This window comes from Carassius auratus, unplaced genomic scaffold (assembly GCF_003368295.1).
Source record: "Carassius auratus strain Wakin unplaced genomic scaffold, ASM336829v1 scaf_tig00215286, whole genome shotgun sequence".
Classification (NCBI taxonomy): domain Eukaryota; kingdom Metazoa; phylum Chordata; class Actinopteri; order Cypriniformes; family Cyprinidae; genus Carassius; species Carassius auratus.
Genome location: NW_020528026.1, coordinates 10,049 through 25,000, shown reverse-complemented (window position 1 = coordinate 25,000; position 14,952 = coordinate 10,049). Strand labels below are relative to the sequence as shown.

The window sequence follows — 14,952 nt, the reverse complement described above, 5'->3', positions numbered from 1 at the left end:
TTTATCAGTTCATGCCTTGCCTGGGAACCGAACCCATGATTTTGCCGTTGTTAGTGTCATGCTTTACTCTATGAGCTAGAAGAATCATCTACTATATGCATAAACGTGAAAGTAAATTCTGAGGATTTAGTTCAGTAGTTCAGATGTTCTCGTGCCGATGGCTTCTTTCATTACTGTGTTTTTGGGGACAGTTTTGGGATGTGTTAGTGAAGTGTTCTGGTTTGATGAGTTCACCTGCGCTCAGGTCGTATCGCAGCAGATTCAGGACCCACTGTGTGAGCAAGCACGGGGTGAACAGATAATGACTGTAATCATCGACGGAGAATTTAGCCTTCACCTGAAACACAAACACACACCTGTCTAAACACACACTTACCGTGCTTTTGAAGAAATAAAAACATTACATTCATCAAAAGTGATAGTAAAGACATTTATAATGTTACAAAAACACTGATAATAATCAGAAATGTTTCTTGAGCAGTAATTTCTGAAGATTTCTGAAGATCATGTGACACTGAAGACTGGAGGAATGATGCTGAAAATACAGCGGAGCATCACAGAAATAAATTACAGTTTACAATGTATTCATATAAAACACTGTTATTTTAATAACAATTTTAACTGTATTATTGATTAAATAAATGCAACCTCGATGAGCAGAAAAGATTTCATTCAAAAATCTAATAACTGCATGCCTTTTACACGGACACTTTTAAATGACCAATCAGATCTGACCTGTTCGTACACCTGCACCAATGAGCCGGCGAGCTGGTGGATCTTCCCTGCAGAGCTCCAGGTCGGATCATTACCCAGAGTCCTTTGCAGCACGGGTTTCAGATATGCGCTGTAGATGGTCTGAAGCTGCTCTCTGTCTGGATAACTACAAGAGAGATGGATTAGTGTGTGTGTGTCTGTGTGTGTGTTAGAGAGTGAGTGAGTGAGTGAGTGAGTGAGTGTGTGTGTGTGTGTGTGTGTGTGAGTGAGTGAGTGAGTGTGTGTGTGTGAGAGTGAGTGAGTGAGTGAGTGTGTGTGTGTGAGAGTGAGTGAGTGAGTGAGTGAGTGAGTGAGTGAGTGTGTGTGTGTGTGTGTGTGTGTGTGTGTGTGTGTGTGTGTGTGAGTGAGTGAGTGAGTGTTTGTGTGTGTGTGTGTGTGTATGTGTGAGAGAGAGTGATTGAGTTAGTGTTTGTGTCTGTGCATATCTGTCTGTTTGTGTGTGTGTGTGTGTGTGTGTGTGAGTGAGTGAGTGAGTGAGTGAGTGAGTGTGTGTGTTTGTTTGTGTGTGTGTGTGTGTGTGTGAGAGAGTGAGTGAGTGTGTGTGTGTGTGTCTGTCTGTCTGTTTGTGTGTGTGTGTGTGTGTGCGCATGTGTGTGCGAGAGAGTGTGTGTGTCTGTGTGTGTGTGAAAGAGAGTGAGTGCATGAGAGAGTGTGTGTGTGTTTGTGTGTGTGTGCCTGTTTGTGTGTGTGTGTGTGTGTTTGTGTGTGTGTCTGTGTATGTCTGTCTGTGTGTGTGTGTGTGTGTGTGTGTGTTTGTGTCTGTGTGTGTGTCTGTGTATGTCTGTCTTTTTGTGTGTGTGTGTGTGTGTTTGTGTGTGTGTCTGTGTATGTCTGTCTTTTTGTGTGTGTGTGTGTGTGTGTTTGTGTGTGTGTTTGTTTATGTCTGTCTGTTTGTGTGTGCGTGTGTGTCTGTGTGTGTATGTGTGTGTGTGTGTGTGTGTGTGTGTCTGTGTGTCTGTGTGTGTCTGTGTGTGCAAGAGAGTGAGTGCGTGAGAGAGTGTGTCTCTGTGTATGTCTGTCTGTTTTTGTGTGTGCGTGCATGTGTGTGTGTGTGTGTGAACATCAGTACTCACTCAATGGTGGAAATCCTCACGATGGAGGTGAAGCGTGACGTGAGTGTGTGCCGCCCCACAGCACCGCCTGCTGACATGGACGCCACGATCTGGATGTTCTCCAGTCCGACCCACTCCAGGTTCTCATCATAGAAGCCCTGATAGGTCAAGACCTGTGGGAGACGACTGTGAGGAACTGAAATGGCACAGACACCTTGACTTGCAGTGAAAAGAGTGTGTCATGTGACCTGCTGCAGGAAGGCGATCAGGTTGCTGGTGCCCCACTTGTCAGGTTTGGGCAGGTTGATGTCTTTGAGGTACAGCAGTAGCCTCTCGCAGTCTTTGGGCCGGTACACACGTCCCGTGTTGGAGCTGATGACCAGACAGGTGTGTGAGAGTTTCTGCAGGACGTGACGGGAGGACGTCTGAGCGCTGCAGTGCACCACAGCCACCTGTGTGGAGCGGAGCTGAGAGAAGGCACAGCGCAGGAGCATCCTGACACACACACACACACACACACACAGTCTCAATCATTCACATACTATTATAGCTTTCATCAATCTTTTGATTTTTAAATTTCCCCTTCAATTTTAGTAATTTTGTTATTTTTAGAACAATTTTACTCACTTTTTAAAAAAATGTATCTATATAGTTGTTGTTTTTCAGTTAATTTTTAGTTTTTTATTAAATCAAGTTCGACTACATTTTAATGAGAAATGCTGTCTTTTAAAGTTTACTTTTTTTTTTTTTTTAGTTAACGTCTGTTTTAAGTAAACCTAATTTTTTTTTATGGTTTTAGTTTTCGTTAAATATAATTTTGTGTGTGTGTACATTATTTTTTTTATCATAGTATAATACTCTTTATTCATATTTTGAATATTTTTCTTTTAATTTCCACTTTAATTTTAGTTAAAGTTTAAGCAATGACTAAAGTAGTTTGATGTTTTTGCCATATTCAACCGTTTTTTTCTTTTTTAATGTATATATAGTTTTTTACTCTTTAGTTTTTTCCAGTTTTAGTTTGAATTATTTTAGTACATCAAGTTTAAACTAAATGAAAATTTGACAGGAAAGATGTCGTGTGTTTATTTTTTATTTCATTTTATTACAAGTAAGTGTTTGTTGTATTTTTTATAATTTCAGTTTTAGTCAACTATAATAATCCTAAAATACCATTATGGCTTTTACACATTTTTTATTCATTTTTTTGTGCTTTTATAATCTTATAACTTTTTTATATTATTATTTTGTTTACATTTTACTGCACTTTTAGTTTTTCCTATATTCAGTCAGCAATTAGCAGTGACCAGTAGTAATTTGCAAATATGCAATATAATTTGCATATTTAAAAAAACATATTTTAGTTAGTTGAAAAATTTCTGATTTTCATTTACTCTATGGTTTTCATTTATATTTTATTGTATTTCAATGTTTCAATGTTTCAAATGTTTTTTGATACCTTCAGTTTTAGTTAGCCAGAACATCTATGTGTGTGTGTGTCGTACCCTTTCCCGCATCCCTCCGGCCCCACCAGCAGGAACGGCTGCCTGTGATTGGACGAGAGCCACGGGGTGAAGAGGTCGAGTCCGCGCTGTGTGTCTGGTGTGTGTATGACGGGGAGATTGTGTGGGTTACTGAGGTCGTCCACACACACACCGTCCCCTCGCTGCAGCTCATACACACACAGACGGCCGGACGCGGGGTCGTAGTACGTGTCCAGGGGCTTGCGGGGGTCAGGAGGACTTTCTCTGGCCCAACTCAGAACCTAAACACACATTTAGAGCATCACAGCACACATGATGTGCTCGAATGCATGTTTGCTTGAAGGATACTTACACAGGACTGCATCCCAATCAAGGGCTCATTAACATATGACCGCCCACATTACACATCAACACTCAGACTTCAAAGGGTGCCACAGGAATTAGTTTTATTTATTTAATTTTATTAGTCATTTGTTCATTCATTTAAATCATGTGATTAAAAAAAATACTAATATTTATTTATTAAAATTATCTTACTGAATTAAAATTCTACAACTGTGACATAAAATTAAAAAAATTATCTTTTAAAAAAAATATATATAATTTTAGCTTAAAATTTAACTTAAAAAGTCACATTTTGTTTATTAAAATAATTAACCGAATTAAAATGCTAAATGTTTTTTTATATATAAATCTATAATTTAGCTTTTTTATTTATTAAAATAATGTAACTGAGTTAAAAAAAAAATTTAATGAAAAAATGTAAAAAAAAAAATATTAATTTATTTTCTCCAATATCTATGTGAATCTACATGCTATAAAAAATGTACAAAAAGTGCATGTAAAATGTTTATTACAATAATCTAACTGATCTAAAAATCTACAAATATTAAGTAGTCAGCTTTGATTCCAGCAGAACTACTGGAAGATAAACCGTCTGAGAACCACTGAACTGCTCAATGGTCAGCATCTTAACCCGCCCTGATACTAAACTACATTTACAGCTCATTTACATGGAGAAGTATTAAATGTCCCGAAGCAAAGCCACACATCAAACCTAGGCTGTGATTCCTGACCCTTTCACATCAGAGAGACGCTGCTGCTTCTTTAAAACTCAAGGTTTAAATTACGACTGGTCATAAGCGTGAATCTGAGGGAGAGGTTATTAAATTTAATGACGGGCGGCGAGGCTGAGCAGGCATGAAATTACATTTCCCATGAATCAGGGCAGCGCTGACCTCCTTGGCGAACTCCTGGCGGCTTTTGAGCGGGAGATTTCCTCCCAAACCACGGATGAGTCCCACGACAAACTGTCCTCGCTCTCGGACCCCTCTCAGATGGGACAAACCGTTCAGCACCGTCCCGACCAGACTGGTGTCCACCACAAAGTCACTCTACGGAGAGAAACACAGAGGTTTATGATGCTGTGCGCATGAAGGCTCAGGGTTACACGACTGTGTGTCACAGGACCTGTTTGAGAACCCAGTCCAGAGCTCTGTGGAAATAATCATTGAGCCAGTTCTCCAGATTCATCCTGTTGTCTTCATCCTCCCGTTTGAGCCACGACTTCACCAGAGAGCCCACGTCAGTGTCTTCATCACTGCAACACACACACACACACAAGGCCAACATCAAAACACTGAAGAAACGCAATTCAAAAGCTAAAAAAAAAGACAATTAAAATAAAACGTTTTTTTTATTATCTTCCTGAATTAAAAATTTAATGAAAAATGTAAATGTAAAAAAAAATGTTTACTCATTCATTAAAACAGTTTAACTGGATTAAAAAAGTAAAAAAAATTTTTTTTCATTTATTATTTATTTATTTAATTTTTATTTTAATTTAAATTTTTTATTTTTGCAGACTGAATTTGCTAAAAAAAAGTAAATGTAAAATCTAAATTAATCTGTATTAATTAATACATTAATTTATTAATTAAAATAACATTGAATTAAAATGTTAAAATGTAATGAAAAAAGGAAACAAATGTAAAAAGCAAATGTTAATAAACTGAATTAAATTGCTAAAAAATTTCATTAAAAAAAATGCACAACAGAAATGTAAAAACTTTTATTTAAATAATCTAACTGAATTAAAATGCAAAAAAATGTATGTAATGTAAAAAAAAATGTTTTACTTATTTAATAAAATATTAGCTGAATTGAAACAAATGTAATGAAAAAAAATGTAGAAACGCAAATGTAAAAACAATTGTTTATATATTGGATTAATTAAAATAATGTTAAAAGTCTAAACATTTTATAAAAATGTTACATTTACATTAGATTTATGCATTTAGCAGATGCTTTTATACAAAGCGACTTACAGAGTATTCAGGCTATAATTTATTTATTTTTTTACCAGTATGTGTGATCCCTGGGAATCGAACCCATGACCTCTTGCTCTGCTAACGCAATGCTCTACCACTGAGCCACCGAAATGTAAAGTGTGTTCCCACCTGAGGAGGATCATGCCCATGCGGGAGATGGTGGCTGGTGAGGCGCAGCTCAGATCGTGGGTCTCAAACAGGAAGTTGACGTTGGGGCCGAACTGAATCCTCTCACCGCTGGGCATCGTGAGTAAGCGGTTATCATCCAGCACAGAGTTTAATGACTCGATCCACTCCGGATCAATGTCTCCATCACATATAATCCACGAGCTCACCTCTGAAAGAGAGAGAACAACATCGGCCGACAGAAATCTCAATTAAACTTCCTTTCATGTGTGTATCTGTTGTTTGATGCTTGCTGGATGTGTTTTTATTTGTGTTCATGAGTGTATTTGTTGTTTAGGTGTGTATCAAGTGTCATTGTGAATGCTAGTGTGTATTTAGCATTCATTGAGCGTGTATTTGGTGTGTATCTGTGCTCACCCTGTGGCTCTCGCACCACCTGTCGTGCGGAGGACGTCAGAACCCCGTCGGACCACTCTCGTGTGTCCATGTCTATGTGGCCCAGGAGCTGCTGCCGTGGCATGGCTTTCGGGTTCATGGTGTACTGTTTGACCACGCGGCCCATCTTGCCCAGCGCCGCCCGCAGCATCCTCCACAGGGTGGACTTCCCCGCCCCGCTGGGCCCCACCACCACCACACCCATCCTCTGCCGCAGCTGCTCGTACAGCTCCAGAGCCTTCTTCATCTACACACACACATGCATTTCAATGCTGCACTGCTGTAGCTCAAGCAGTAGAGCATGGTGCAAAGAATGCACGAGTTGATAAAGTCAATATCTTGAATGCAAAGTGAACGAATCTGCCAAACGCATGTAAATAAATGCAATATGATGTTGTTAAGGTGTTGGTTAAGGTGTAGTATGTAGGGTCCAGGGTTATAAAAAAAATATAAAAAAATGTCATTAAGTAAAATAAATGTTTTATAAATAAAAAAATAAAAAAAACATGCAACCACTCATTTTAATTTAGTTTATGTACTAAAATAACAAAATAATTTAACTGAAATACAATTAATAAATAAAAGAATACAAAATTAATTTACTAAATTAAATATATTTATTTAAAATTTATAAACAATTAATAAAACTATGTAGGTATGTAAATAAACAGATGTTTAAAAATAAATAAAAATGACAAAATTATTTTTTATTTAATTTAAATTTTACTTAAATTATATGTATAATATATATATATATATATATATATATAGAAAAATGCCCAAATTCAAAATAGTTATAATAAAAAAAACTATAACAGTATCTCAATGACTAAGTTTAGTTGCACGCTCGTAATGCGATTATATTGCAATTAAACTTTACCTTATATACCGTATTTTTCGGACTATAAGTCGCACCTGAGTATAAGTCGCATCAGTCCAAAAATACGTCATGACGAGGAAAAAAACATATATAAGTCGCATTTATTTAGAACCAAGCACCAATAGAAAACATTACCGTCTCCAGCCACGAGAGGGCGCTCTTTGTAAATGTGTAAAGCCCTTCCTCTGCTAACTGGAAATAATCACATTATTGGTGCACATATAAACATGGAGAATGATGGTAAATCAGACCTGACTGGGTATGATCTCCAGCCGTGCCTCTTCGTAAACAGCCAGCAGAGCCGATCTGAGCATCTCATACTCCACGTCCTTAAAGTCGACTCCAGGAAACACGTCTCTGACCAGAGCGTCAAACCGAGAGCTGTCGGCAAACGTCAACTTTGACATGGTGTTCAACCTCAAGGCCTGAACCACTATCCCGCTCTCCTTCACTACAGACAGACAGAGAGAGAATATAGAGCTGAACTGATCCCGGACAGGTCACTGAACAAGTCTGTGTGATATGAGATCGTCGTACAGGGGTTGTTGTTTTGTCTCTGTAACTGCAGCAAACTGCCACAGCCTCTCAGAACCGTCTTTAGCGCACGCAAACCCCAGTCGTAGTGCTGCTGCGGCGTCAACAGCTCTCTGCACACAAACACATTCACACAGAAACACACCACAACAGTTCTAGGGTCAGTGGATATCTGGGAACACGCCATTAAAAACATAACAACAGTGTCAAATTAAAATTACAATGTATACCGTATTTTTCGGACAATAAGTCGCACCTGAGTATAAGTCGCATCAGTCCAAAAATATGTCATGACGAGGAAAAAAACATATGTAAATCGCATTTATTTAGAAGCAAGAGAAAACATTACCATCTACAGCCACGAGAGGGCGCTCTATGTTTTCAGTGTAGACTACAGGAGAACTGAGCAGCATTAGAGCGCCCTCTAGCGGCTGGAGAAGGTAATGTTTTCTCTTGGTTCATGTCAAATTAATTTTGATAAATAAGTCGCACCTGACTATAAGTCACAGGACCAGCCAAACTATGAAAAAAGTGCGACTTATAGTCCAGAAAATACGGTATATTAAAATTATATATGCACGGCTGTTGCATAAAAGCTTGAGTTCAGTACTTTTTTGTAAATAGTTACGCTCACCATGGCTGCATTTATTTGATCAAAAACACAGTAAAATTGTGAAATGTTATTACAATTTGAAATGAATGCTTTCTATGTGAATATATTGTAAAATGTAATTTATTTCGGTGATCAAAGCTGCATTTTCAGCATCTTCTGAAATCATTCTAATGTGCTGATTTGCTGCTCAAGAAACATTTCAGATTATCATCAATGTTGAAAACTGTTCATATTTTTGTGGAAACAGATTTGTTTTATTTTTCAGGATTCGATGATGAATAGAAAGTTCAAAAGAATAGCAGTTATTCGAAATATTATTAACATTATAAATGCATTGATCAATTTAACGTGTCCTCGCTGAATACAAATATTAATATCTTACAGACTTTTGCCCCCAATCTTTTACTGTATAAATAAGAAAGTTGGTCTCTTCAGGCCTCAAACACACACTACCTCGCCAGATTGAATATAGCGACCAGTTTTCGTCCGAGTGCCTTTCCTTCTTTAAACCCTTCTGAATACAGGATGACCTCAGCGATGAGCTCGTTATCGGGACTCGTCATGGCCACCGGTCGGAAGAGCTGCTTCAGATTATCCGGAAGCTTCTGCCTTCCTCCGTATCCTTTACCCGCTGGGTTCAGAGTAATAAAGACGCCCGAATTTGGGTCCAACTCCACCTGAGAACACACACAACACAGTCTTCCCTCTGCTCCATCACATGTGAGTTTAAAAGCTCTTGCGCCGGTGTTGTATTTTGACGCCTGTGTGTGTTTCACCTCTTTATTGAGCAGCTGGCAGATGGTCCGGTGGTTTTTCAGTGAGTTCTGGATGGCTTGTATCTGCATGGAGACGGCGGAGAGCACAGCCTCTTCTAGACGATTGAACTCATCAAAACAACCCCACGCTCCACACTTCACCAGCCCCACGAAGATTCGGCCCATGGACTTCACATCTATACCCTAAAACACAGAGATATTAGACACTTCCACACATGAAACCTCTACTTCTCCAGTAATAGCACCTGCTATACATAAAGCTTAATGCAGTAATACAGAATCAACAGCTGGTTCACTTGCATTGTGATTGAAAATGCACATTCAATTTCCGCCAGCAGGTGGCGCTTTTGGAACGGCAGGAATATAGCGGTTTACCCACTAACACTGAGACATGCATGTATGGCAATTCTGGTCTGTCCCCAAATTTAAGACCTACTGAAATCATAATTAAGACTTTCTTGGACCCTTAAAGACTTTTTATGACCTTAAAATTGATACAACAAAATGTAAGACTTTTAAAGACCCACAGGTTATTAATAATGTGTGTGTACCTCATCACAGTTGAAGACCAGCACTTGTCTTCCGAACAGTCCTCCCAGGGCTTTGACGGACTCAGTCTTCCCGGTTCCCGCCGGGCCGTAGGGATTCCCGCCCAAACCCATTTTCATGGCCTGTGTCAGTGTCAGATAGCACTTATCCGTCAGGGGTGTGTGAACCAGTTTAGGAGCATTACCCTGAGAGAATGAGAGAGAGAGTCCATTTATATCTATGAGACAGATGGCATCCTTTGTGGATAAATATGAAACTGCAACTAAATCAGCGTGTAAAACACCGTACAAAAGTTTGGGATCAGTAAGAGTTTCAGCAAGGATGCAATAAATCGACTAAAGTGACTAAAAGACTTCTGTTTCAAATAAATGCTGTTCTTATAGAAATCTGTGAATCCTGAAAAATAAAGTAGCACAGTTTCCGCAAAAATATGAACTGTTTTCAACATTGATAATAATCAGAAATGTTTCTTGAGCAGTGAATCATCATATTAGAATGATTTCTGAAGATCATGTGACACTGAAGACTGGAGGAATGATGCTGAAAATACAGCGGAGCATCACAGAAATAAATTAAAGTTTACAATACATTTACATAAAAAATGCTTATTCTAAATAGTAATAATATTTCACAATATTGCTGTTTTTACAGGATTTTTTATCAAATAAATACAGACTTGGTGAGCAAAAGAGGCTTCTTTCAAAAAACATTAAGAAATCTTACCAACCCCAAACTTTTTGCTTTATGTTGCTGTAACTACGTGAGCATCCAGTCACACTCTCTCATTAATATTCATTCACACTACTCTGTGTCTTGAACACGGAGCTGATCACCTGATACTCATACGTGTAGCTGAACTCCGCGTCCACCATCTGTATGGAGCAGCGCCGGTCTGCGGTCAGGTAGAATCGCAGCTGTTTCTTCCAGATCCAGTCATCGGTGTTATCAATCTGAGCTTCTCTCAGACCCTGAACCACTGAGATGTTGTGAATCACGTCCAGAATCAGAGCCTTCAGCTTCAACTGCAGAACTCTTGATTCTACCAGACAAAACCATCAGACTAGCATTAAACGGCTAAAGCTAAAGTCTGATCGTGTTAGGGGTTGGTTACGTCCTCACACACACACACACACACACGTCTGAAGCACAGATTAGATTGGGAGCAGGGGTGGAGAGCTTGTCATGTGTTTTAGCTAACACAGGCGTATAAAGAACAGGTTGGAAGTGTTTGTAATCTCCAGAATGACTTAGCAGCAGAATTAGCCATAATCATTGTTAACAGTGAGAGTCAACAGAGTCATCTCCATTAACCTGAATTTATAGCGGATCGCAGTGAATAAACCCCTGAGCTCATGAATGGACTAAAGAGCTTTATGGATATTCAGATCGCTTTATTCATTTTATTAAATTGACAATTAGCGAACGCTGTAAATATGCAGCCAAAAACATTAAAGGCTTCTTTCAAAAATTGCCTGCAGTCAGAAAAGAAAACCCCACTAAAATTCACATTAAAGAAATTAAAAAGACAGAGCAGTGCCATCTAAACACAAACACAAACACACACACACAGTCAGGTGTTGGTCAGAGCTGGGCAATATGGCCAAAAGCATTATCACAATATTTGATTTCATTCACACATAGACAGGGTTTATTCCTGCTGTGTGACTGACTGTACTTTATTGAGTAAACACATCCAGAGCTTATCATCAGTATGGCAGTGTCTATATGATATGTGTATCTTCAAGCCCTAGAGTCGGTGTACCTGCGGTGTCGTCCGTGTTGGTGTCTACGCCGATGTAGCTCTCCAGTTTGGCGGTGAGCTCCAGCTCCAGCTGATGAAGGTTCTGCTGTCGGATGGCGTTCTCCACATCCGCAGTGAACTGGATCTGCTCTGCCAGACACAGAACCTGGAAACAGAGTCACTCCACAGTCACTTGAGCTCAAACGCACAGACTTCTGGGTGTTTCTGAAGAGACGTGTGTGTGTGTGTGTGTGTGTGTGTGTGTGTGTTACCTGAGCAGGGAAGCGCGTGGGATCCACGTTTCCTCTCTTTGCAGCATCCACACAGTCACACAGGAGATGTTTCAGAGTGTTTTTCATCTCTGTGGAGAGAGCACTCAGCCAAACCTGACACCAACCCACAAAGTTAAAGTCATATTAAATATTAAACAATAAAATATATACAGGATATTTAATATATTCAACTTTTTATATATGAAAAACAATTTTACTCTTTCATATTTAATATTAATTTAATTTTGTATGTTGTGTCAGGTTTTATATATATTTCTATATTTTATATATATATATAAAAAATATTGCAAACAGATACCTGACACCAACCCATTAAATTAAATATTTAATAAAAGATAATTAAATTTGAAATGTTTAAAAATAAAATGTTTAATATATAAATATATTAAAACTGACACCAACCCACAAAATAAATAAGAATAAAATAATAAGTAAAATAATATTCTTAAATTTATCTCAAACCTGACACCTCAAAAAATTTTAAGGAATATTAAATCTGAATGAATCAAATATAAAATGCACACACACAAATATATAATGTAATTTAATTAGCATCATGTCACACCATAAGCCCAAACCACGAGACACTGAACTACAGTCATGTACACACACAGACAGCATGACCTCTGACCTCCACGTCGTTGGAGATGCTGACGGTGTTCTGGAGCGGCACGGTCTCACCCTCCTGGGACTTCATGGCTGTGATGCTCTGAAAACTCGGATCAAACTCCACACTGCTGATGCCTTCAACACACAGTTACCCCACGTCTCTACATGCAGCTGCTTGTGTGTGTGTGTGTGTGTGTGTGTGTGTGTGTGTGTTACCTGCGAAGAGTTTCTTCAGGTGTGTGTGTATGACAGCAGGGTTTGTGGCCTGTCCGAGAATCTCCAGTAGATCGTCGTCTCCAATGAAGTAAAACCGAGGAAATGCAGAACGCTTCTCCTGCAGGCAGAAAGAAAGTCTCATTAAAATATTAAATCATGCATATAATACTTTGCATACATACTTTTATATTTATATTAATTTAAACATTTTTATATTTATTTTTTCTACCGTCATACCATAGACATGGGAAAAGCAAAAAAGCATAAAATTGCTTAAAATTAAAATAAACCAGCAAAACTAACAAAAAAGTATTTTTGTTTGTATACAAGTTTTTTTTACTTCAGTGCCTTTTATAGATAAAAATATAATAATATAGGAAAAAATTGTTAGCCTGAATGCACTGTAAGTCACTTTGGATAAAAGCATCTGCTAAATGCATACATTTAATTTAATTTAATTTTTATTGTTTTTGTTATTTTTGCTGTTTTATTTTTTCATAGCTTTTTTATGTTTTTGCTAAGATGGTAATATGTTATTTAATATATTTAACATGTTTAATCTACTATATATTTTAATATATATATATATATATGCATATATTAGTAATAATTATATATGTATCTTTTTTTTTTTTTTCAGTCACTAATTTCTGATTTCCCCTCAGTAGAAGAACAGGTAATGTTACATTTTAAATTATAAAATAGAACATCTTTATATATTTCATAATTTTTTTTAACTCTATTTAACACACATAAATAGTTGGATGACATATTGAAAGGCTTCACCTCCAGGAACTCATTGAGGGATTTTTGGCAGCGCTGTAACTGGTCCAGGATGGTGACGAGGGAGTTCCTGATTCCTGCTCGAGTGCTGAGAGACGTGACCCTGCTGTCCCTCTGGACGTCTGACATGATGGCCCTACACACACAGACACAGGTGAGCGAATCTCACACCTGTCCCAGAATCCCCTCTCTTCCTCCCCGCTCACCTGAAATCCTGCTCCACTCTCTGAAAGCGGGCCTGTTCCCGCGGCAAAGCCCCACGCCCAAATATGGGCTCCAGGTAGACCCACTTCCTCTGGATGGTGTTGAGGTTCTGGAGGTACTCGTCGAGGTCGGCCAGACGGGTTTCCCACAGTGACACTTTGTCCTGGAAGCGCAGGTAATAGGGCGAGTCTTTGAGCGACTGCAGCAGGCAGCGGTTGTCGCCCACCTGGTTGACCACGTCCCTCCAGTCCTTGATGAGGCGCAGAGAGCCCCCCTGACTGTCTGTGTAGTCCGTCAGGGTGAAGCAGGCTCCAGCGCCCCACAGCTCCAGCTCACGCAGGGCTTCACGGATGGTGACCTCGGCCTGAGCGCGACTGTTCAGATCCTGCTCACAGACAGAGAAACCGTTACCGTCAGAGTTTATGACCTAGATACAGTTTTAATATGCCTCATAAAATGTTCATAATACACCAGATATCATTAACATCTCTCAGAATGGCAAAACAGTTACACTATTTGAGGTGTCATGTGCATTTGACTTGTTTATGAAGGACTGGAGGGACACATGGTGTGCGTGTGTGTGTGTGTGTGTGTATTTGTCTGTGTGTGTATATGTGTGTGCGTGTGTGTGTGAGTGAGTGCGTGCATGCGTACGTGTGTGCAGGCGTGTGTGTGCGTGACTGTGTTTGTGTGTGTGTGTATGTGGGCATGTTTTTGTGACATATCAGGACACAACTCTGTATAATGACATGGGTATGACACAGGTATTACAAGGAGAGGGTGACTTATGAGGACATAACCCATGTCCCCATTTTTCAAAACACTTATAAATCATACAGAATGAGTTTTTCTGAGAAAGTAAAAATGCACAAAGTTTCCTGTGAGGGTTAGGGTTAGGTGTAGGGTTGGTGAAGGGCCATAGAATATACAGTTTGTACAGTATAAAAACCATTACACCTATGGGATGAACACACTTTACACAAAAACAAACGTGTGTGTGTGTGTGTGTGCGTGTGTGTGTGTCTGTGTCTGTGTGTGTGTGTGTGTGTGTGTGTGAGTGCACCTTGAGCTCCAGGGCTCTGTCGATGATGTTGTCGGTGACTCTCAGCAGGTCTCTGAACTGCAGTCTCTCGAGTGTGTGTGTGTGTGTGTGTGTGTGAGTGTGTGTGTCTGTGGGTGTGTTTATGCTACCTTTTGGGGACATGGATGTGTTTTTTTACCTTCCATGTGGGGACACGATGACCAACTGGGGACAAAATCTGTGTCCCCATAAGGACGCCCATTGGAACTGATAGGAAATAGCATGCTAATATAGCCTGTGCAAATTTCTTAGTTCCTTACTTGTGACCCCAGAAGGTGGTTTTACCAGTGTTGGAGTGTGAGGGTGTGTGTTCGGATTTGCCCCCTGAGCCGGGTCTTGGTACTGCAGTGTGCATATTTAATAAATCTCCGCCTCATATTTACATGAATGGCGGGAAACTAAGAAGACGTGTTTCCCCCTATGGCTCGGTCCTGGTACAGCATTGTGCATAATAAATAATTGCCAGATATTA

At 39.2% G+C, this 14,952-nt stretch overlaps 1 protein-coding gene across 1 annotated transcript in view; it reads right to left on the bottom strand.

The window, feature by feature from the left end:
• LOC113094204 (cytoplasmic dynein 2 heavy chain 1-like) overlaps positions 1-14,603 on the bottom strand; it is a 45,250-nt gene extending 30,647 nt beyond the window's left edge. Inside the window, exons 1-22 of the mRNA XM_026259906.1 lie at positions 14,463-14,603; positions 13,402-13,784; positions 13,199-13,331; positions 12,413-12,530; positions 12,219-12,331; positions 11,567-11,680; positions 11,316-11,460; positions 10,387-10,592; positions 9,556-9,738; positions 9,005-9,187; positions 8,682-8,905; positions 7,619-7,728; positions 7,333-7,532; positions 6,184-6,448; positions 5,770-5,977; positions 4,781-4,910; positions 4,549-4,704; positions 3,332-3,591; positions 2,075-2,321; positions 1,848-1,999; positions 736-880; positions 235-337 (exon numbers count right to left, since the gene is read on the bottom strand). Of these exons, the coding sequence (XP_026115691.1) occupies positions 235-337; positions 736-880; positions 1,848-1,999; positions 2,075-2,321; positions 3,332-3,591; positions 4,549-4,704; positions 4,781-4,910; positions 5,770-5,977; positions 6,184-6,448; positions 7,333-7,532; positions 7,619-7,728; positions 8,682-8,905; positions 9,005-9,187; positions 9,556-9,738; positions 10,387-10,592; positions 11,316-11,460; positions 11,567-11,680; positions 12,219-12,331; positions 12,413-12,530; positions 13,199-13,331; positions 13,402-13,784; positions 14,463-14,603 (3,919 nt within the window). The remainder of the gene's footprint in view (positions 1-234; positions 338-735; positions 881-1,847; positions 2,000-2,074; positions 2,322-3,331; positions 3,592-4,548; positions 4,705-4,780; positions 4,911-5,769; positions 5,978-6,183; positions 6,449-7,332; positions 7,533-7,618; positions 7,729-8,681; positions 8,906-9,004; positions 9,188-9,555; positions 9,739-10,386; positions 10,593-11,315; positions 11,461-11,566; positions 11,681-12,218; positions 12,332-12,412; positions 12,531-13,198; positions 13,332-13,401; positions 13,785-14,462) is intronic.
• Positions 14,604-14,952: the final 349 nt, after the last annotated feature.